General features: G+C 46.7%; 1 protein-coding gene across 1 annotated transcript in view; it reads right to left on the bottom strand.

Moving 5' to 3' along the window:
- Positions 1 to 22,883, bottom strand: part of CCNJL (cyclin J-like) — a 59,526-nt gene that overhangs the window by 15,792 nt on the left and 20,851 nt on the right. Inside the window, exon 3 of the mRNA XM_011947703.1 lies at positions 12,599 to 12,812. Within this exon, the coding sequence (XP_011803093.1) occupies positions 12,599 to 12,812 (214 nt within the window). The remainder of the gene's footprint in view (positions 1 to 12,598; positions 12,813 to 22,883) is intronic.

Raw genomic sequence — 22,883 nt, forward strand, 5'->3', positions numbered from 1 at the left:
ATCCCAGGCCCGACACACAGCAGGCATCAAATGTGCTGGCAGCCTCTGGACTACACCTCTATTTACTGTGGGGTTGGGTGGGCTACGGGGTCCATGAACTGTGCTTGCTATGCCCTTAACAGATGCTCTCAGTTGATTCTGGCAACAACCCTGGGAGGCTGGGGGTGTTTCCCACATGGAAACAGACCTCAGAAAGGTTGAGTTACCCCAATCTCCCAGCTGGTAAAGGACAAAGCAGCATTTAAAAGTCTGTCTGTCTGCTCCCTGAGGGTAGGGACCAAATCTGTCTTCTAGAACACCACAGATCCTGTTCACCTAGCACAGCCTCTAGCATAAAATTAATAACAAATAGCTTTTGTGTATTTTAAAAAATGAATGAATAAATGATTCCAAAGTCCCTAGCTCTCTACATTATAGGCAGGAAATCTTATATACAGTCACAAGGCCCCCTGCAATCCTACAAGCTCCATAATGAGTGTATCTATCTAGGTGGAGGAATTCCTATGGATGTGGGTGTCAGGCTAGTTTCAGCTTCACCCCATCTAACCCTGTTCTCCACAAATACTCTTAATTTTTAAGATTAAAAAAAAATCGTTTACTTGTTGAAGAGAGAGCGTCTCACTATGTTGCCCAGGCTGGTCTTAGAACTCCTGGGCTCTAGCGATCCTCCTACTCGAGCTTCCCAAAGTGCTGGGATTACAGGCATGCACCACGACGTTTGGCCCTTCCACAAATCCTCTTGACTTCAATCTCCCCTTTGCTTATGCTACTTAGCAATTTAATTCCAGAGCCTTTCCACTAAAGAGCTATATGATCAACAGGACTTACTGTTTTATTCTAATGATAGCATTTAAGTCAAAGGAGTGGCTCTCTAACAGGGAACTTTTTGTGCTGTAGGTGCTCCCCAGCCTGACCTTTTTTTAAAAAACAAAAACCCTCTTTGACTTCTTGCAGTTATTGAGGGCAAGAAAGGTGCTTCCTACTCTTTGCAATAAAAGGCACTGCTCATACGCCCAGCAGACAAGTGTCTTTCTGAGAAACCAGGGGAGACAGATTTTGAGCAATTGATGGAGAGGGTGTGAAACTACTCTGAGTACGCCATGCTCTGGCAGGCTGTTTTTACAGTGTAAGGCAGTGCAGCGGGCCAGGCACACACTCTGATGATGACTGTCCTGGATTCTACAGAGTGGCAGCCACTTACTAGCCATGTGGTCTGGGATAAGCCACAACTTCTTGGACCTGTGCTTCCTCATCTGTGAAATGGAAAGAAGACAAGTAGATAGAATTGTGGTGAGGGTGACATGATGGCTTAGTGTGCTCAGAACAGTGATCTTTATAAACCTGTGCTCAACTCAGACCCAGCTCTGAAATGATAGTCACAGATACAATGACGGTGGTTTGGTTTCTGGATGAGATTTGGTATGGGGGAGAGAGAAAGCCAAGGACAAACAAGAAAATCCTTCACCTGTAAGAGAGTGCTTCAGTGGTGCTCAAGGAAGGGAGAAAGCTGTGGTGACCACAAGGGTTGGAGGCCAGGTAGCCTCCCCTTCCCACTCTGATCTTAAGGACCTGCTGTAGCCGCATCCAAGATTTCTGGCCCCTTTCTGATCCTGTAGTTAGGAAATGTCCCGGATCAACAGGTCTCCAACACCAGCCATTCCTGGGCTTCCAAGGTCCGCTGGGTAGACCTGGCGTGAAGGTGGCTCTGGGTACCCTGCCTGGCTGAGCTTCCTTTCTCCCTCAGGAAATAAAGAAAAAGCTCTCGTCCTCTCCTTCCTCTCTCAAAAGCAGGGCTGCATCTCCAGTCTCTGGCACAGAGTAGGCCTTGATAAATAATCAATGAATGGATGGAAGGAAGGACGGATGGATGAAAGAATGAAAGCCAGCCCATTTCTGACAGGCTGAATCAGTTCCTGGGCCCAATTTTAAAAACAGAGACCAGGGTGAGGTTGTGGGTGGCTGTTTTCTTTAGGAGGAAATTGTGAAAATGCCTCCCAGGTCAGAAGTGGCATTCAGCCAGCTGGGTCACCCATGGGCTTCCCTTCTTGCTGGGAGGACTTCCCTGTGTCAGGAAGGAGAAACTGCTGTGATGACGTCACACTGTGGCCTCAGGCAATCCCTGGTTCCTTTGTGCTCCGCTTTACACGTGACCCAAATAAGTGTCACTGACTGAAAGCAGGGCCTGCTGGGCAGGGGCCATTTGTAACGCGTATAGCTGGCATCTGGGGACTGCGTCCCACAAGTGCTTCTGTCCTCGTATGGAGGATAGGAGTTATGGAGCTATCTCCTGTTGCGAAGGTTTTGGTGTCACTGCTTTAAAGAAAGCTCACTCCTAAATAACCAGGGGCTACCTCTGGCCCAGGGGGCTGCTGTGCTGAATGTGTGGGCACTGGGGACCCTGATCCTTTGTTCTGACCCCTGCGGGGAGCAGGGAGAAGGAAGAAGAGAGACCATCTTGGGTACTGCCCTTGAGGTTCAGAGGGGAGACGCTTCCAGATACAAGAGCTGGTCCTGAGGGCTGATGTTTTAATCAGGGTCAGCACAAATGCTGCTCTGCTGGCTCAGAAGGAAATGTGCCCAGGAGTCTCCCAGCAATCTCTCCATGTTCTGACCTGAGTCTTCCTGGCACAGCCAAGGAAGGACGTGGTCTGGCTGTACAACGAGGGCCATAGTTGTACAGTGGCTGAGAGCCACTGAGTCAACCCCAAGGTGACAACCTGGGTCCCCATTACTAGCCACATCCTAGCTGTATGCTTTTAGGGACGTGTCCTAACTTACTTACTGGGCCTCGGATTCTTCCTCTGATATTTGGGGAAAATACAACTACAGCCTACCTTATAGAATTGTTTTGAGGATTCAATTAGTAAATCTGTGTAAAAAATTCAGAACACTGTGTGACATATAGGCTGGGCACAGTGACTCATGCCTGTAATCCCAGCACTTTGGGAGGCCAGGGCAGGCAGATCACTTGGGGCCAGGAGTTCAAGACCAGCCTGACCAATATGTTGAAACCCTGTCCCTACTAAAAATACAAAAAGTAGCTGGGTGTGGTGGTGGACGCCTGTAGTTCCAGCTACTCGGGAGGCTGAGGCAGAAGAATTGTTGGAACCTGGGAGGCGGAGGTTGCGGTGAACTGAGACTGTGCCACTGCACTCCAGCCTGGGCGACAGAGTGAGACAGTGTCTCAAAAAAAAAAAAAAAAAAAAAAAATAGCAGGGCCTGGTGGTGCGCATGTGCCTGCGGTCCCAGGTACTGGGAGGCTGAGGTGCAAGGAGCCGTGATCATGCTACTGTACTCCAGCCTGAGTGACAGAGTGAGATTCTGCCTCAAAAAGATAAATAAAAATAAACACTCAAGAAACATTAACTATCCCATCACCACTGAGGCTAGGATTTACCCTCCACCCCTAGGTTCCGATTACAGAAAAGAGAAATGTAGTGAGATTACAAGTGATTTTTATTTTCTTATTTTTAGTTTTTCCCATCTTCTGGTTTTCTACAGGAACAAATATTACTCTCCTGCTGATAAAAAACACCTTAAACTCCTCAGAAGGCAAGACCCTGATGCTGGGAATCTAGAAGCCAGAGCTAGCAGAATAACTGCCAGAGAACGTTCCAGAATGTAGGTCTGCTCCGGTCCAAGAATATCTCAGCATGAACCTGTTGTACAAGTACCTACAAGTCGGGAGGCGTCAGACTTCCCTAGAAAAGTCCCAGAAACCCCACCATGTCGGTGACAAAGAAGAGACTTTTCCTGTCTAGACACCGCAATGCTTGTAATTAAAATTAAGATTTCAGAGGTGGAGGGAGGCAACACACACTCCTTGAAGGAAATCTCAAAAATCGAGGCAAAGGCTCCACACATAAAAATAATATCTAATCTCAGCACCAAGGGATAGAACAGGTCGACGTATCTCTTTTGAGTCTGAAACAGATTTCAAAATCAAACAAAGGTGCCCTGCCAGTGCTAGCTATCACAACCGACAATACTGATAGGTAAATGCCTGGGTGGTGAGGGGTGGGCTGCTGTGATCAGGGGCTTCTGAACACCGCACGTTCAATTAATTCGTGCAGCTTGAAATACAACCCTCACTCCCGGAAAATAAAAATAAAATTAAAATAAAAAAAGCCATGCAGAGCCCAGAAAGTTAGGCCCTGGACAAACAGGTCTGGGTGTTAAACTTGCTAAGGCAAATTGAACAATTTAAGAGTTTCCGGCCCAGCCAGCTGTCTGACAGGGAGTTTACACAAAATCCCTCCCCTGAAATAGCTCTAAGCCTGCCAGTCTGCAGAGATGGGAACAGGAAATGGAAAAATCACCATGTCCTCCGCTCACTGTGCTGTGACATTCGAGCCCCGTGCCCAGATTTGCTCAGCATGGCCCTCACTAATGTGACAGACCACCCTTTCCAGTTGCCCCGAGCCACGTGGCCACCACCCAAACGGCACTGATTAGAGATGCATCACTGATGTCATGGCAGGCTTTCGGAATAAAGATAAGCAACAGTCACTTTAATTGCACACAGCAAATGTAAGACTTGTTCTAATTCCTGAAATGTTCAAACATTTGAAAGGCTCAAGCTTTCAAATGCTCCCCACGGCAGGGAGGAAATGGAGTTTCCTCCTGGCCACTCTTGCATGAGATGTAGGGAGCTATTAAATTATCTCCTGTAAGGGCGCTGCCACGTTTCCTTGCAGATTTAGGTTTAATTCTATCAATACATCTCATGTTTTGTCAGAAATACACCCCTGAAAAAGATCACCTGGAAATATTGCCCCATTTGCAGCTGCTGCCTACATTTAGAGCATCTTTGGAGGCATCTCAAGCATTCCCAGCTTTGGGGAGAGCTGATGTGTTTAACTTCTCCAGGCTAGGAAGCAGCATATTCGTTCATCCTTGTCGACCAAAAAGGATTAAGACTGCTCTCAAGTTTCTGAAATCTCCAATGGGGAGACCCCATCCCACCCCCTGCCTTGTTGTCAAAGAAGTTGCTTTTCAGAAGCAACAGTTGCCAAGTAATCAAAGCTGGGGTGAGCGGGGGATGGAGGATGCAGGGGGAGTGATGCTGGTTTACTGGGAGGAAGACAGGCCTCTCCTAGAATCTCCTGAAGCCCCACTGCAAGTACCTGGCAGGCAATAGCTTTTAGTGGTATCTGCCCTAAGACATGAGGCTTAACAAGCACTAAAAGCAATCGGTCTGGAAAGGATTCCCTGTCTGTGCTTCCTGGACAGGGCAACGGAGAAATGCAGGGCAAAGGCACTCGTGGCTGGCAGCACAGAAGAAAAGCCCCAAGTGGACACGGGTGAGGGGCCAGGATAGAGAAGAAACACTGCTTGTTCTTTTATAGTTTATTGTTTAGGTACAGAATCAGTCAAATAAATGTTTTTCTAGAAGGCAGCTGTGCTTACCACTATGCCACCGATGTTAACAGTTCCAAAGCCTCCCATAAATAAAGTTAAATTTAGGGAAAACGGATCTCATCAGCTGTTGGTTGAGTTAAAACTTCCGTAACGCAATTTGGCACTACTTATCAAAATCTTCACTGTACCTACCTGTTGACCAAAACAATTCCACCTCTGGGAGTTTATCTTACAGACAGACTCATGTAAGTCTGCAAAGATATAGGGAAAAAGCCAGTCACTGTCATATTGTGTATAGCAGTGAAAAAAACAGATGGCAACCTAAATGTCCAAAAAGAGAGAAATCATTACATAAATGACAGTGTTTATAAAACAAAGAACTTTGCAGTCAATAAAAAGAGTGAAGTAAATCCACAAGGGCTGATGGAAAAAGAGGGGTTCCCTAAAATACTATGAAGAAAGCACCTTTAGCAGTAACTTAGCTGTGTAAATATATCTGGTCAATTTTTGTTATTCATGTCAGTTATGTGCTATAAAGCCATTGTGAACACTGAATTAGTGAATACTGAACCACCGCTCCTAGGGGAAGGTACAAGGTTAGGTTCCTGCAAGCCTCTGATCACATTTCATCAACTGATCAGCCTATAACTTTGTGTTGTGTATTTGTTTAATACATTAATTCATTAATATTGAACTCATGGCCAATAGCGTTGTAACTTCTGCCTGAACAAAGCTTCTCTAACAGAGACTTTTTTCTACAAGGCACATTACAGCCTTCTTGACCTTGGGAGCTCTAGACAGCACTTCAACCCTGTTCTTGGAGACTTGTTGACACCAAAATCACCAACAAAAAGCACAAAAATATGAAAAATGTCGCACTAAGTCCACTAAAAACACATTTGTTTACAGTGTGAGAGGTGAAAGAAGAAGGCAGAGTGCTTCTTACTGGACCTCGGCTTGGAATAAGGGTATGGGTCAATCCATGTGGGACACACGGCTCTGCGCATGTTTGTGAAGCACCACAAAAGCGCTGCCACTGATTCCAGGTTTACCAAAGAATATTTTTTTTTTTTTTTTTTTTTTGAGACTCGCTCTGTCATCCAGGCTGTGGTGCAGTGGCGTAATCTTGGCTCACTGAAACCTCTGCCTCCCAGGTTCACGCCATTCTCCTCCCTCAGCCTCCCAAGTAGCTGGGATTACAGGCGCCCACCACCACACCCGGCTAATTTGTTTTGTATTTTTAGTAGAGATAGGGTTTCCCCATGTTGGCCAGGCTGGTCTTGAACTTCTGACCTCAGGTGATCCACTCGCCTCGGCCTCCCAAAGTGCTAGGATTACAGGCGTGAGCCACCGTGCCCGGCCTACAAAAGAGTTTTAGCAAGTAGGCAAATTCACAAGAACAGAATCTGTAAGTAATGAGAATCAACTGTGTGTTTGTATAACCATGGAGCAATTCCAAAAAAATACACCAGATCAAAACCAGAAGACACAAGAAACTGTTCCCAGGGGTTACCTCTGGAGAGCGGGATGGGAAAAGGATTTTTACTTTATTCTTTGGATCTCACTTTACAAGTGTGTATACTAATTATAATTTTAAAAATCTATAGTAAGGGCCCGGTCCGGTGGCTCATGCTTGTAATCCCAGCACTTTGAGAGGCCGAGGCGGGCAGATTGTTTGAGGTCAGGTGTTCGAGACTAGCCTGGCCAACATGGTGAAACCCCGTCTCTACTAAAAATAAAAAAAAAATGGCCGGGCGCGGTGGCTCAAGCCTGTAATCCCAGCACTTTGGGAGGCCGAGACGGGCGGATCACGAGGTCAGGAGATCGAGACCATCCTGGCTAACATGGTGAAACCCCGTCTCTACTAAAAAATAAAAAAAACTAGCCGGGCGACGTGGTGGACGCCTGTAGTCCCAGCTGCTTGGGAGGCTGAGGCAGGAGAATGGAGTAAACCCAGGAGGCGGAGCTTGCAGTGAGCTGAGACCTGGCCACTGCACTCCAGCCTGGGCGGCAGAGCGAGACTCCGTCTCAAAAATAAAAAATAAAAAAAATAAAAAAAATAAAAAAATAAAAAATAAAAAAATAAAAAAATAAAAAAATAAAAAAAATAAAAAAAATGAGCCGGATGTGGTGGTGTGTGCCTGTAATCCCGGCTACGGAATCCCCAGCTGAAGCACGAGAATCACTTGAACTCAGGAGGCAAAGCTTGCGATGAGCCAAGATCACGCCGCTGCACTCCAGCCTGGGTGACAGGGTGAGACCTTGTCTCAAAAAAAAAAAAAACAATCTATAGTAAGGAGATGGGCCTTTTCACAGGTAAGCTCAGCACAGCATGACCGACTCACAGAGCTAAAGGTCCCTGCTCTGCAGGAGGACCAGAGCCAGAGAGGGGGGCTTTCCCAACCCCCCCAAAAAGAAAGGCCATGCCACCACCTCCTGCCCGACACTTCTCTCTCCTAGGGAGGAGGACAGGGGCCAGCATGAAGGTTAGCACAGGATGTGGCCCCACCTACAGAAACCAGAAGTCAGAACTTCACTGTAAGAGTCAGATCTATCAGCCTCACCTTCCACTGCTTTTCACAGACAACAGGGAGTGAGCCAGGGGCAGGAGGGGCTCAGAGGACAGAGGAAAACCATTCACCAATGAGAAACCTTGTTTTCTCAGGAACAGGCTCAGGCTCAGGGTCTGGAAGTGACAGTGAAAGAAAACAGATGTTTGCAAAGAAAAAGTACGATGGAACTGCAATTAGATGGGGAAGGAAAAAGAAGAATGGAAAAGGAAGGAAGAGAGGGAATCTGGCAGTTTCGTTCACTGAGTAGTGTGTAGGGGTGTAATCTATGATTCATTTTCCCCCCATAAATGAAAATAAGTTTATTTTCCCAATTATGAAAACACATCTAGGTTTGGAAGGATTTGTGTTTTTGTTTGTTTGTTTGTTTTTTGTTTGTTTTTGAGACAGAGTCTTGCCCTGTCGCCTAGGCTGGAGTGCAGTGGTGCAATCTTGGCTCACTGCAACCTCCGCCTCCCAGGTTCAAGCAATTCTTCCACCTCAGCCTCCTGAGTAGGTAGGATTACAGGTGCGTGCTACTGTGCCTGGCTAATTTTTGGAATTTTTAGTAGAGATGGGTTTTCACCATGTTGGCCAGGCTGGTCTCGAACTTCTGATCTCAAGTGATCCTCCCGCCTCGGCCTCCTAAAGTGCTGGGATTACAGGCGTGAGCCGCTGTGCCCGGCCAAGGTCTGGAAGGATTCATACAAAACTGTGGGAGTGGGACTGTGAGCAAAGGGGAGAAACTAATTTTTCACACTAGGTACTTCTGTACCTTTCAGTCTTTTTGTGTTTGTTTGTTTTGAGATAGAGTCTGGCTCTGTTGCCCAGGCTGGAGTGCAGTGTCAAGATCTCAGCTCACTTCAGCCTCTACCTCCTGGGCTCAAGAGTTCCTCTCACTGCAGCCTCCCAAGGAGCTGGGACTACAAGCATGTGCCACCACATCTGGCTAAATTCTTTCAGGTTTTTAAAAGTAAAAACATATCTCACACTTCTTGTACAAAATAATAAGGTCTTACAGTTAAGGCCTAGCTACCCTAGCAAAAGGTCACCTCTTGCCCTCCTGGCTTTCTCCCCAACCCTCCCTCATCTCCTCAGGCTGGTCCATGCCCTGGGGCCAAAGACTCAACACTGCAGCCATCTCCAGGCAGCAACCACCAAGCAAAAACAAAACTCCAAGGTGTTTCAAAAACTCCAACATAAAATTACCACACAACCCGTAATCCAACCCACAGGCATATACCCAAAAGAATCCGCAACCAGTGTTCAAATATAACTGGTACCCGAATGTTCACTGCAGCACTGTTCACAATAGCCAAAAGGTGAACATAACCTAAACATCCATCAACAGATGACTGGATAAACACACTGTGGGATATACAATGGAATATTATTCGGTCATAAAAAGAAATGAAGGCCGGGCGCGGTGGCTCACTCCTGTAATCCCAGCACTTTGTGGGGCTGAGGCAGGTGAATCACCCGAGGTCAGGAGTTCGAGACTAACCCGGCCAACATGGTGAAACCCTGTCTCTACTAAGGATACAAAATTAGCTGGGTGTAGTGGCACACACCTATAGTCTCAGCTACTCAGGGCTGTGGGACGGGGGGCGGGGGGGCGCTGAAGCAGGAGAATTGCTTGAACCTGGGAGGTGGAGGTTGCAATGAGCTGAGATCATGCCATTGCACTCTCGCCTGGGCGATAAGAGCAAAACTCCATCTCAAAAAAGAAAAGAAAAAAAAAGGAAGTAAGTACTGATATGTGCTGCAAAGTGGATGATCCTTCAAAATTCTGTATGAAGTGAACAATGCTAGACACAAATGGTCACATATTGTATAATCCCCTTTATATAAAACAGCCAGAATAGACGAATCCATATAGACAGAAAGCAGATTAGTGGCTGCCAGAACTGGGCGGCAGGAAGAAAAGGCAAGTGACTGCTTAATGAGTACAAAGGTTCCTTTTAAGGTGATAAAAATGTTCTGGAAGTAGACAGAGCGTGAAGGTGCTAAACACCATTCAACTGTACACTTTAAAACGGTTAAAATCCTGAATTTTATGTTGTGGCATGAATTTTCTCTCTCTCTCTCTTTTTTTCTTTTCTGAGACAGGGTCTTGTTCTGTCACCAGGTGGGAGGGCAGTGGCATGATCTCAGCTCACTGAAACCTCTGCTTCCCGGGCTCAAGCAATTCTCCAGGATTACAGGCATGTGCCACCATGCCCAGCTAATGTTGTATTTTTAGTAGAGACGGGGTTTCTCCATGTTGGTCAGGCTGGTTTCAAACTTCTGACCTCAGGTGATCCACCCAGCCTGGCTAATTTTTTTTGTATGTTTAGGAGAGAAAAGGTTTCATCATGTTGGCTGGGCTGATCTCAAACTCCTGACCTCAGGTGATCCACCCGCCTCTGCCTCCCAAGGTGTTGGGATTATAGGCATGAGCCACCATGCCCGGCCTTCCTATCTATCTGGAAGCAGATTTAAAAACCTGAGATTGATAGGTGGGGGGGGCAAGAACCCCAGCTCTTCTTATCTTAGAATAATTTTGTACCAAATTAGTAGATCTCCAGACTTCGTGAGGCAAGGTGACCCCCCACGTGGCCCACAATGGCCTGGGGAGAGGGGAGGAGGGAAGAATAGGATTTCAGGCTGTCATGGAAACTTTTCTTCCCTCTGGTCTCTGCAGCATATGGCAGGTGTCCTGAAAAATCATTCCTGCTGCCCGAGGCTGTGCTGCCCTCAGACACGTGGGTGGGGGCGTCTACCTCTCCGTCTGAAACACCCCCTCCCTCCGACAAGGCGGCAGCAGCACAAAGGAGTCTCCAGTGTGTGCCTCATATCCCAGCTCCCCAGAGAGACACTGGGGAGAGCTTCCATGGCCCCATGGAAATATAAGTCCCCTGCCCCCAGCAGGCCTCGACGCAGCCCATAGATCACAGACAGCAGCAGGCCAAAGGCTGTGGCGTGATTTCTCCTGTGCTGCTTGAAATATGATGCCCGGTGTGCCCTCCACTGCCAGAGGTGTTTCACAAGCCCCACAGATGAAAGGGAGCTGCACGTTGATTTGGGGTGCTGAGACAGGCTGGACACCCAGCAAGACTGGCTCCCATGTGTAACAAGGGAATCCAGTCGGCCCAAGGTAGAGAAAAATCACCAAATGTGAGGCTGTGAGCCTAAAGCAGCCAATAGGATCATGAACAACAGCAGGTAAAAGATGCCAGCGTGGAGAACGAGACAGAATTCTGAAAACTCTAAATCTGTGCTTCTGAAACTGGGTGATCGTGCCCACGGGGTTTATGGCAGCCTGCCAAAAAGCAGACAAAGCCACAGAAGAAAGTAGGTGCCATAGTCCTGCAGCACCAAGCAGGATGAAGGATGGCGGGGCAGGGAGGGGAAATAAATAATGAAATAGGACAGAAACATATCTCAGAGGAGAATGTAAAATCTGACTGTCAAGGATAAAATACCAGATGTCAAAGAAATGTCCTAATTGTCCCTAGCCACTTTGAGCCTGAGGCCTCTGGGGCATTCTATTCCTCTGCATTAGGGCAACCTAGAGAAGCGGAGAGGCCTGGCTCTTAAGGGACCATTAGCACCATTAGTTTCATTGACTACACAAACTATTTTTGAGGTCTTACTATGTGCCAAGCTCCTTTCCATCCCTGAAACCTGCTATCCATGGGGGTGGGGGGATGGCTGTTAATTTAAAGCACATGATGCTGAGGGTCTGCATATGTGGGGGGCCTCACCTGCTTAGGGCAGTGGGGGAAGGTTTTCACAGGGATATAGAGACTGAGTGATGTTTAACCAGAATCAGGGGGGCAGCGGGAGGGGGGGAGCAGCAATCCAGGCAGAGGGAACAGCATGTGCAAACCTCTATGACAAGAGAAGACTTGGCCAGTGTGGCTGGAACCCAGGAAGTGATGAGGAGAAAGGCACAGGTCAAAGAGGCGGGAACTCAAGGGTTGGTCTTTATCCTAAGACTGCCAGTAAACCATGGGCTGATGTTAAGTGGCAGGGTGGCACGGCAGAACTGTGTTTTAAGGAGATCATTCAAGTGGCAGCGAATTAACACAGTAATCCCTACCAAGGCAGACAGACAGATGGTCAAAGCTATGCTGTGTTTTTAGTGAGGCCTGTTTGGAAGGTGCAAACCTCAAGAGGGCTGTGCCCAGGCCTGGTGACCACACAATGGCTCCTGCTTAGGTCCAAATCAAGCAGCCACATTTCAAAACACCTCTAAGAACAGTGGTTGCTAGGGTTCCCCTCCTAGCACGTTTAGATCCCCCATACCAGGAAGCAGGAGACAGGAGGTTGAGGGCACAGGTTCTGGCACCATGCAGTTCTGGGCTCAAATCTTATCTGCCATATACTACCCAGGCAGCCCCAAACCGGCTTCTTCACTTCTCTGTGCTTCTGTAAAGTGGGGTACACTAACAGTATCTGTCTCCCAGGGCTACTGTGTGGATTAACTGAGACAAGCTGCTAACATCCTTATCACTTGGTCTGATACATTATAGATGCTAAAAAATGTTGCATCTAAAAATGTTGATGCTAAAAAATGCTCAGTGAAGGATGAACATATAAGACGTGCAAAGATCGTCAAAATGTAAAGTGATCTGGAAGCAGCCAGGTGCACTAAGGGGGAGGAGACTGCACAAGCGCGGAGGAAGACGTAGGTTTTCGCTTACTTGCAAGCAAGAGGCAGGAGACAGCCACAGTGTAGAGTTGCCTGGAGGTGCTGACATTGTAGCGATCCATGAAGTGGTCCAGCAGGTAGACGGCCAGGTGCCGGGCTGCAGGGCAGAGCTGGCAGTGGCTGCTCAGCAGGGTCAGGATGTCCACGAAGAACCGGCGGCTCTTCAGGAGTGGGGAGTGGGCTCGGAAGATGGGCAGCTTCAGTTCCTGGAGGACAGGCGGGGCGGAGGGATGACGGTCAGGGCTGCCTCCCGAGAGTTTAGGCTATCCCAGGAAATGGGACCTCAGGGCCTGCCTGCTGACTGAATGCGAGGCAACGACTCCCTCCATACTCTTATTAAAGTTTTCCTGCAAGTCCCAGGATGGCAGCCCCTCCTGGGCTATCTCCCATCTGCTTTCACTAAGCACAGGCTCATAAAGTACCAGGGACCTAGAGGATGACAGAGGAAACCAGTCATTCCTTCCCAGGGGAAAGGTTTGCTATTTGAGATACACAAGGTCATAAAGGAATAAAGGCCTTGGAGTCTGAGGTCTAAGTCCAAATTCCTTTTTTCCCCCAGGGTCTGGTCTGAATTAACACATCCAAATTCTGATTCCACTACCCAGCCAAGTCGTGTGACCCTGGTCACCTGCCATCACCTTTGTTTCCTCCTCAAGAGCTGAGAGCTAAATTTAAAATGTATGTGAAATGCCTGGCACACCTGTGACCTCTCAGGATCCGCATCTCATTCTTTCTGAGGGTAGGATTACGATGGATGGGTTTTTGAAAAAAATCAACCTAAAAAAGTTGTTGAAATAACGGTACAAGGAACTCTCAAATACCCTTCACCTCAATTCCCTAATTTTTCACATTTGCCTTCTTTCTCTCTACATGCATATACATGTTTTTTCTAAAAGTAGGTTCAGATATCATGATACTTCCCACGCCCCCAGGAGGTGACTAGATGACTTTTACTTCTACTTTGCAATTTACATACTGCCACATTACCTCATTTTATTTGTCTAACTCAAGAAAAACCAATAAAAGATATCAAACCAACAAAGATTTTTACAACATAAAAATGTTCTTATATGCAGTATCTCTCACATTTACCATTTAATCAAAGTAGATTAGACACTGTGTTTTTTTTTTTTTTTTTTTTCTTGTTTTGTTAGAGAGGAGTCTCCCCCTGTTACCCAGGCTGGAGTACAGTGGTGCAATCACAGCTCACAGAAGCCTTGAACTTCTGGACTCAAGCAGTCCTCCCACCTTGGCCTCCCAAGTAGCTAGGACTACAGGCATGCACCACTGCACCCAGCTCATTGTTTCTGTATTTTTTGTAGAGACAGGGGTCTCATTGTGTTGCCTGTGATGGTCTCAAACTCCTGGCCTCAAGTGATCCCTCCCACCTTGGCCTCCTAAAGCGCTGGGATTACAGGCCTGAGCCATCACGCCCAGCCTAGACACTACTTGTTTAGGAAATGTCTTTGCAACATTTTGCCAAAGAAGGAAACTAAAAAGAAGTGAAATAGAAGGAAAACAGGAAATAAGTTGGCAGAAAAGGAATGTGAAAGCTCACTTATGGCAGGCTCACAAGGGGATGAGATTGAAACAAATTGGTGCCTCTCTTCTATAGAATACCTCTCTCTTAACCCTGCGGCTTACTCAGACTTAGCAGCAGATCCAAGACTAGAAAGGGATATCTGTTCAATCATTCATTCCTTCAAGAGCTATTCATTCATTCATTTCACTCAATAAGTATCAAGTATGTTCTCTACACTGGGCGTTATCTAGGCACTGGGGATACAATCTGGAATAAGATAGATACAGACCTAAATGTAAGACTTACAACGATAAAACTCTCAGAAGAAAACAGGAGGAAATCTTTATGGCCTTAGATTAGGCAATGGTTTCTTAGATATGACAGTAAAACAAGATGCAACCAAGGGAAAAATACAGAAGTTGAATTTCAAAACTTAAAGTGTTTGTGCTTCCAGAGACACCATCCAGAAAGTAAAAAGACAACCTGCAAAATGGAGGAAAAATTTGAAAATCACTTGTTAATAAAAGACTGTATCCAGAACATATAAAGAACTCTTACAGTTCAACAATAAAAAGGCAAAACAATCCAATTTAAAAACGGGCAATGAACTGACCAGGCAGTTCTCCAAAGAAAGTATAAAAATGACCAACAATCACATGAAAAGGTGCCCAACAATACTAATCATTAGGGAAATGCAAATTAAAACCTCGGTAAGATACCACCTCACACTCATCAGAATGGTTGTGGTAAAAAAAAATCAATACAAAGCTGAAATGTATATACAAGTGCTGGATAGGGGCAAATTGGAACCCTCATATACTGCTGGTGGGTAAGTAAAATGGTGCAGCCACTGTGGGAAACAGTCTGGAAACTCCTCAAAATGTTAAACGTAGGGTTCTCACATGACCTAGCCATTCCAGTCCTTGGTATATTATACCTAAGAGAAATGAAAACATACAGCCACATAGAGACTTGTATATGAATACTCACAGCAGCATCATTCCCAACAGTTCCCAAGTAGAAACAACGCAAACGCTTATCAACTTATGAATGGATAAACGAAATGTAATGTATCCATACAACAGAATATTACACGTTACAACAGGGATGAATCTCGAAAACATTATGTTAAGTGAAAAAAGCCAGTCGTAAAAGGCCACATATTATATAATTTCGTTTATATGAAATGTCCAGAATAGGCAAATCCATTCAAACAGAAAGTAGATTAGTGGTTGCCAGAGGTTAGGGGTAACAGTTAATGGGAAATAACTGCTAATGGGTATATGGGGTTTCTTTTTGGAGTTATAAAGCTCTTCTGTCATTAGACAGTGGTGATGGTTGTACAGCTCTGTGAATACACAAACAACTAAACTGCACATTTTAATTTTTTTTATTTTTAATGTTGTGGGTACATAGTAGGTGCACAGATTTGTGGGGTATAGGAGACGTTTTGATACAGGCATGCAATGTGAAGTAATCACATTATGGAGAAGGGGGTATCCATCCCCGCAAGCATTTATCCTTTGTGTTACAAACAATGTAATCACACTCTTTTAGTTATTTTGAAATGTACAATTAAGATATTATTGACTATAGTCACCCCGTTGTGCAATAAAATAGTATGTCTTACTTCTTCTTTCTATTTTTTTTTGTACACATTAACCATTCCCACCTCCCCTACAACCCCCACTACCATTCCCAGCCTGTGGTAACCATCCTTCTATTCTCTATGTTCATGAGTTCAATTGTTTTGATTTTTAGATTCCACAAATAAGTGAACATGTGAAGTTCGTCTTTCTGTGCCTGGCTTATTTCACTTAATATAATGATATCCAGTTCCATCCATGTTGCAAATGACAGGATCTCACTCTTTTTTGATGGTTGAATAGTACTCCACTGTGTGTATGTACCACATTTTCTTTATCCATTTATCTGTTGATGGACATTTAGGTTGCTTAATTGCACGTTAAAAAGACTAAATTTTGGCTAGGTGTAGTGGCTCACACCTATAATCCCAGCACTTTGGGAGGCTGAGGCGGGTGGATCGCTTGAGTTCAGGAGTTTGAGACTAGCCTGGGCAACATGGCAAAACCCCATTTCTACAAAAAATAAAAACATTAGCCTGTGTGGTGGTGCGTGCCTGTAGTCCCAGCTACTTGGGAGGCTGAGGTGTGAGGATCATTTGAGCATAGGAAGAGGAGGTTGCAGTGACCCGAGATTATGTCACTGCACTCCAGCCTGGACGAAGGAGCCAGACCCTGTCTCAAAAAAAAAAAAAAAAAAAAGTGAATTTTATGATATGTGAATTATTATATCTCAATAAAGCTGCTATAAAAAAAAAACAAGCCAGACGTATCACCCACAGTCACGGAGTCCATGGTCCAACAAGGGAGAGAGGTGGCAATCCAGCAACAAGACAGTTGCAGAATTCCAAACTGTGATGAACTAATATTGCAAAGGAAAGCCTCAGATGCTCTGGGAGGCCCCATCGTCTCTGGCGGGGAGGAAGGCCTGTGTCCTGAAAGTGAGGCTGGGTTTAGATTTCACACTGATTACTTCTCCTCTGGCCTGATCCTCCAGAGAGCTCAGAGGCCAGGACTCAGCTATTTTCGCAGCCCTAGAGCTTTGCTCATGGAAGGCTCTCAAAGCCTGAATAAATTATTTCTTCTCCCTTATGTTTAATGAAGAAATTGAGTTTCAAAAAGTCCCTGAGTCCCTGGGCTTTATCTAACTGGCAACAGATCTGAATTAGAAGACTTTCAAAGTATTCTTTTTTCCAACTTTTTCTTTTTAGTTGCTTGGGTTTAACAGAGAATTTTTTGTTGTTGTTGTTAAGTCATGGAGCTTGGCTGGGTGCTGTGGCTCACACCTGTAATCCCAGCACTTTGGGAAGCTGAGGCAGTTGGATCATCCAAGATCAGGAGTTCAAGACCAGCCTGGGCAACATGGTAAAACTCCCGTCTCTACTAAAAATATAAAAATTAGCTGGGTGTGGTGGCGTGTGTCTGTAATCCCAGCTACCCAGAAGGCTGAGGGAGGAGAATCACTTGAATCTGGTAGGGTGGAGGTTGCAGTGAGCTGAGATCGTGCCACTGCACTCCAGCTTGGGTGACAGAGCAAGACTCCGTCTCAAAATAAATAAATAAATAAATAAATAAGTCATGGGGAGCTCTTTTAGCCCCAGCTTAATTTCTTTAAGGAAAAGACCTGATGTGCTTGTGTATTCTTCATCTTCAAGGTTTGATGAATTTATGCGGCCACTATGGAGTTCAAACTCCTTGAGGGCAGGTCTGGGTCTCCTTTGCACATCACTGTTACTTCAGCACCCCAGTGTGATGAGAACAGGGTTAAGTGCCTAATAACTAGTTGTTGATGGTAAGAAGGGGTGGGGAGGGAGGGAGAGGCAGTAAAGAAAGCAAGGAAAGAATTGCAGTGGTAGATACAGAAGGTCCTGGCCTACAGAGGGAAGTCGTGACCAGCTCTATAGAGCAGCAAGTCTGTGGGAACTTCAAAGAAGACAGATTGAGCCAAGTTGTACAATTTACCTGTTGAAGATGCAGGAAAGGTAAGGATCTCACTAGGAAAAACAGCACCTGCAAAGCCACACAAGTGTCCCATCTGGGGAACAGTCAGCCAGGCAGGGTGTGCCTGGACACAGGCTGGAAACGTGGGCAGTGCCTCAGCTTTCATGCCCTATTAAGAAAACTGTCTCGCCCTACTCTGAGGACAATAGAAACTGAAGGGATTAGAGCAGGGCACTGGCCTGGTCTGAGCAGCCTTGCATAGAGATCTTTTGGCCAGCTTCTTCCTAGGGTAAGGCCAGACAGCTGGTAGCAGCAGCCAGTGTGGGGCTGCAGCTCCCCTCAACAGTGCTCCCACCTTCCAGCAGCTCCCACCAGATTGCAGGCTACATGGGTATTTCCTCTAAGCACAGGGCTCTAAGTTCAGGGTCATGACAAGAAGCAGCCATAGTCACAGATCCTTGGTGTCTGGTGGGCTGCAGCTGCCGGAAATTAGCCTTAGCCAAGTGACCTTCGGCCAGGCCACGCTGCCTTCATCAGTGCAGTCCAAAGCCCCAAAACACCAGTCAGATAGGGAACGTCTTGACCTCCCTTCCCACGCAACTGGCCAAGCTCAAAGCCTTCTAGATTTTCCCTTGAGCCAAGTGAGACAAGAGAGCTCAAGGCAACACAAAGAACGTCTTTCCTGTACATGCTTCTGGAAAAAGGGTCCTTTGCCTTGAGCAGATTCTCGAAGAAAGACATTGGTGAATAAAAGAAAAAGTTATGGACCAGGTGCGGTGGCTCATGCCTGTAATCCAAGCACTGCGGGAGGCCAAGGTGGGAGGATCGCTTGAGGCCAGGAGTTCAAGACCATCACGGCAAAACTCCGTCTCTACTAAAAATACAAAAATTAGCTAGGCGTGGCGGTCCCAGTTGTACAGGAGGCTGAGGCACGAGAATCACTTGAACCTGGGAAGCAGAGGTTGCAGTGAGCCAATATTGTACCACTGCACTCCAGCCTGGGTGACAGGGTGAGACTCCATCTAAAAAAAAATGAATAAATAAAAGGCAAAGAAAAGAAAACAGGAAAAGTTATGGACCACTAGAATGCACAGCAATACATGTCAAGAAGAGGTTAGTAGGTACAGTGTGCTGGAAGGGGCTGGTCTCAAGAGGGCAGGATTTTGAAGCTAGAACACCGGCTCCCTGGGATGCTCTTTCTCCCTATTTCTGTTTGTCCCTCAAATACTGATTTAAATGTCACTTCCTAAGACCTCTCTGACCTCTCCATCATTCCAAATCAGGTTCCCCTTATTCTCTTGGTAGTCTCTTTTTTGTGGTCAAAAATTTACCTATTTATGTAGCTGGCACAGATGCAGACATTCAATAAATATATGTTGAATAAAAAAGAATAAATACAGAGTCACTCCCTGTACCAACCACCTCACCTCCCGCCCCCACATACCGGGGATTAGCTTGATACCTACAGAGTGTGAGGTCAGGCAGTTCTGGGTCGGAATCTAATTCCACTATTGACTTGACTTTGGGCATGTGAACTGACCTTCAGTGTCCTTATCTGAGAAATGGGGGTCACGCTGCCGTAAATGTAGAGTACTTGGCGATAACAGCAGCTCAGCAAGCCCAGTGGCCCTTCCTCTTCCCTCAGGCTGGGGAATCAAGTCTCAGAGAAGTTGAATTGATCTACGTCTGTCACAGGCTCTTTGGGCTTTCAAAGAAACCTGCTTTGAGAAACGTGCAACAAGGCTTTCTACCTTAGAGCTGAGGCGCCTCCATCAGTGTCCTCTGCAGAGCCCCCAAACCAAGCAGAATTAGCAGCTCTGAGCCTCAGCTTGTTCTCCTCACTGGGAAAAGGGAGATTCTTTGGCATAGAAATAACAACGTAGGACTGCAGCATGCCTATCCTGTTTAGTTTGAGAATCTAACTGATCACTTCGCTAACCCAATTACGGGGTGCGGGGAAGGCATTCATTACAAGGGCTTTGCTCCAAGGGACTGCATTCCTCCCCAGGCACTCTTGACCTAAGTCCACTTGAAAGCCACAGCAGCGCACTGCAGGAAGCCCCTCTGCTGAGTGGCCTGGATTCCAGAAACAAAAGAGCAGCCTGCCCTAGGGAGGCTTCTAAAGCTCTCCCCAGATTAGGCGGGCACTTGGCAGGCACTCAGCAATCAGGCAGGCGCTGGGCGGGCAGGAACCCGGCCAGGCAGGGTGACCTTCCCCTCAGCATGCCTGGCAGGGCCACAGACGGCGTGAGTGTGGGCAGCAGAAAGGCTGGGGGAGGCTGGAGAAGAAGGGGGCTGAGGTGGGAGGGGAGGGAAGGGCAGAGGCTTCCTGATCACTTTCCCTCCCCAGCTGTTGGCCCTTGATCACCTGACTCACGGAAGCCCATCTGCCGCAGGAGTAGCTAGAGATGAACAGGTGGAGGCACGGACAGATGGCCGTGGTGGAGTTCCGGGAAAAAGAATTCCACCTTACAAAAACCCCTGCTTTTGTCATCACAGTCCTTTATTATTATCATTATTTAACATACTAGCTATGGGCTAGCAAAAACTAAGAAAGAGATAACATCAAAATATCAACAGTGGCTACAGAGGGGAGATTGGGGTGGGCACTGAGATCTTGCATGATTTTCACGATCATGCTTTTCAAAAGCCTGAATTTTTCAAAAATGCTCAATGCATAACCACTTTATTACTTCAGTTACTATGTGTTCAGTTTGGAAACAAACAAAAAGACTAGATACCCACTGTATTAAGGCCCAGCTAAAAATTTATCCCCAAGGATTTCCTAGCAACCCCACATCATCCCTTTAACAAAATCAGCCCTGTCTTAGTAACACCCCATGCCCAGTAAGTGTCCCACTTCATCTTCCTACAATGCAAAGCCCCTTTCAGAGGAATTTTCCATTTTTTTCGTTTCCTTTCTTTTTATTTTTACTAATTATAAATTATATGTTCACTGATGAATCTTAAAAAGAATAACCAACATCATTCATAATCCCTCACTTAGAAGGATTCAGAGAGAAGTACTACTAGGTTCTACCTGGATTCTTCAGATATTTCTTTGTGCAAACTCGCATAAAATGCTATAGCAATCTACAACTGCTTCCCACTCCCCACTCAGAGAGCATGGGAAACAATGTTTGCAATAGCTGCCTAGTCTTTCACTGTAAGGTTGTGCCATGACGTCATCAAATCCAGATTTTGGGCATGCAGGCTGTTTCTCTTCCTTAGGGTCCCTGTTCAGACCATTCCTCAGAGGCCGTCCCTGACCTCCCTCCTACCCAGCAGCCTCCTGTGGACTTCCCACCGCCAGCAGTCACTGCACATTGAAGCGTGTTTAGGAACTGTCCCCTGCCCCCCACAGAAGGGGGTCTCCGTGAGGGAGGGAGCTGCTTTTCTCTCCTGCCCTTGGCCATACCCTTGGTCCCTGGCACAGAGTAAGGGCTAATGAGTAGCGGCTGGCTGAGTGAATGAATGTCCGAATAAATGGAGAGTGTTTTGAGGAATTTTCCCTCTGCCTGTGGCCCTCTATGCCCTCCCTTCCCCTCAGGGCTCCCTTATCCACCCTGGCTTCCTTCTTTAGGGTAACCCATGGTGGGGGTCACTGCCCCCCCCCCCAAGTGGGAAGCCCCAGTGTGACATATGAGCCAGCATTTCTGAGACCAGAGGAGCCATTCTGGGGGAAGAAGAGGTAGCTTCCCCTTTAGAAACCACTCTCCTTGCTGCCCAAGAGTTTTGCCTGGGGGTTCTCAAGCAGAAAGAGGATTATCTGAGAGGGAAAGTGCCCTGGGAAAGGCTAAGGACTCATGAATCGCAGCCCACCTAAAACCCCAAACTGAGCTACACAAGAGAGACAGAGAGGCAGCAGGGCTGCCTGGACAGGTCTCTGAAGATTCCAGGCAAGTGTCTGGTCCTCGGCTGCTCTTCCCAACCCCTGTCCCCAGGTGCTAACCTTGGCAAGAGTGGCAAACACTTCCCGTACCTATGCTAGGCTTAGACGTGCCCAGGAGTGCAGGTGAGTCCAGGTGAAATGTAGTCACTCAAGATCCTGGGCCCACAGCCAGATGTGCAGGGCAGAGACTGCCCCCAAGAGACCCACATCTCTCACTGCTGCATAGCCGGGGAGGCGGAGGAGAAAATTCAGCACGTGCTCTTCATATGCAGGCTTTGAAGGCATTTTGAGGCTAACCTCAGAGGGGTTAGAAGGTGACATGTACTATGAAAGTTCCGCCAAGCGCCCTTGGTTTCTTCTATTAGGGGAGGAAATGAAGTCCTCAGTTTAACCTTTAGTGTCCTGCACTGCATTATTTTCTTCTAATTGCCTTGAGGTTTTACTTCTCATTATTAATCTACTCTTCCTTCAGATCTCAGCTTAAAAGTCACTTCTTTTTTTTTTTTTTTGAGACAAGAGTCTTACTCTGTTGCCCAGGCTGGAATACAGTGGCACGATCTCAGTTCACTGCAACCTCCACCTCCCGGGTTCAAGCGATTCTCTGCCTCAGCCTCCCAAGTAGCTGGGATTACAGGCGCCCACCACCACACCCAGCTAATTTTTGTAATTTTTAGTAGAGACGGGGTTTTCACCATGTTGGCCAGGCTGGTCTCGAACTCCTGACCTCAAGTGATCTGCCCGCCTTGGCCTCCCAAAGTGCGGAGATTACAGATGTAAGCTACCATGCCTGGCCTAAAAGTCACTTCTGAAAAAGGTGTTTCAGGCTCATGCTTCTGTGAGATGCTCCCCAAGGACCAAGGACTTTTTATCTACTCATTCATTCGCTCTTACTGTCCTCCTGCCTGCTAGACTATAACTACCATGAGAGCAGGGACTGGGCTTGTCTTGTTCAGCTCTGTGACCCCAATACCTGATACAAAAGGAACTCTTGATAATTACCAAAACCTCCATATTTCAGGAATGGCAAATACTCGAACAGGTGAGAAAAAAATTATTTGTTCCTGATCTTAGGTTGTATAAACCTATTTATCATAATGAGCAATTCCCAGTACTCATGAAGACCAGTGAGGAGGCACAAGAAATGGGGCAGGGGCTGGGTGCGGTGACTCACCCCAGTAATGGCAACACTCTGGGAGGCTGAGACAGGAGGATCGCTTGATGAGACCAGCCTGGGCAACACAGAAACACCTCGTCTTTACAAAAGAAAGAAGAAAGAAAGAAAGAAAGGAAGGAAGGAAGGAAGGAAGGAAGGAAGGAAGGAAGGAAGGAAGGAAGGAAG

This window comes from Colobus angolensis, unplaced genomic scaffold (genome assembly GCF_000951035.1).
Source record: "Colobus angolensis palliatus isolate OR3802 unplaced genomic scaffold, Cang.pa_1.0 Scaffold27, whole genome shotgun sequence".
Taxonomy (NCBI): domain Eukaryota; kingdom Metazoa; phylum Chordata; class Mammalia; order Primates; family Cercopithecidae; genus Colobus; species Colobus angolensis.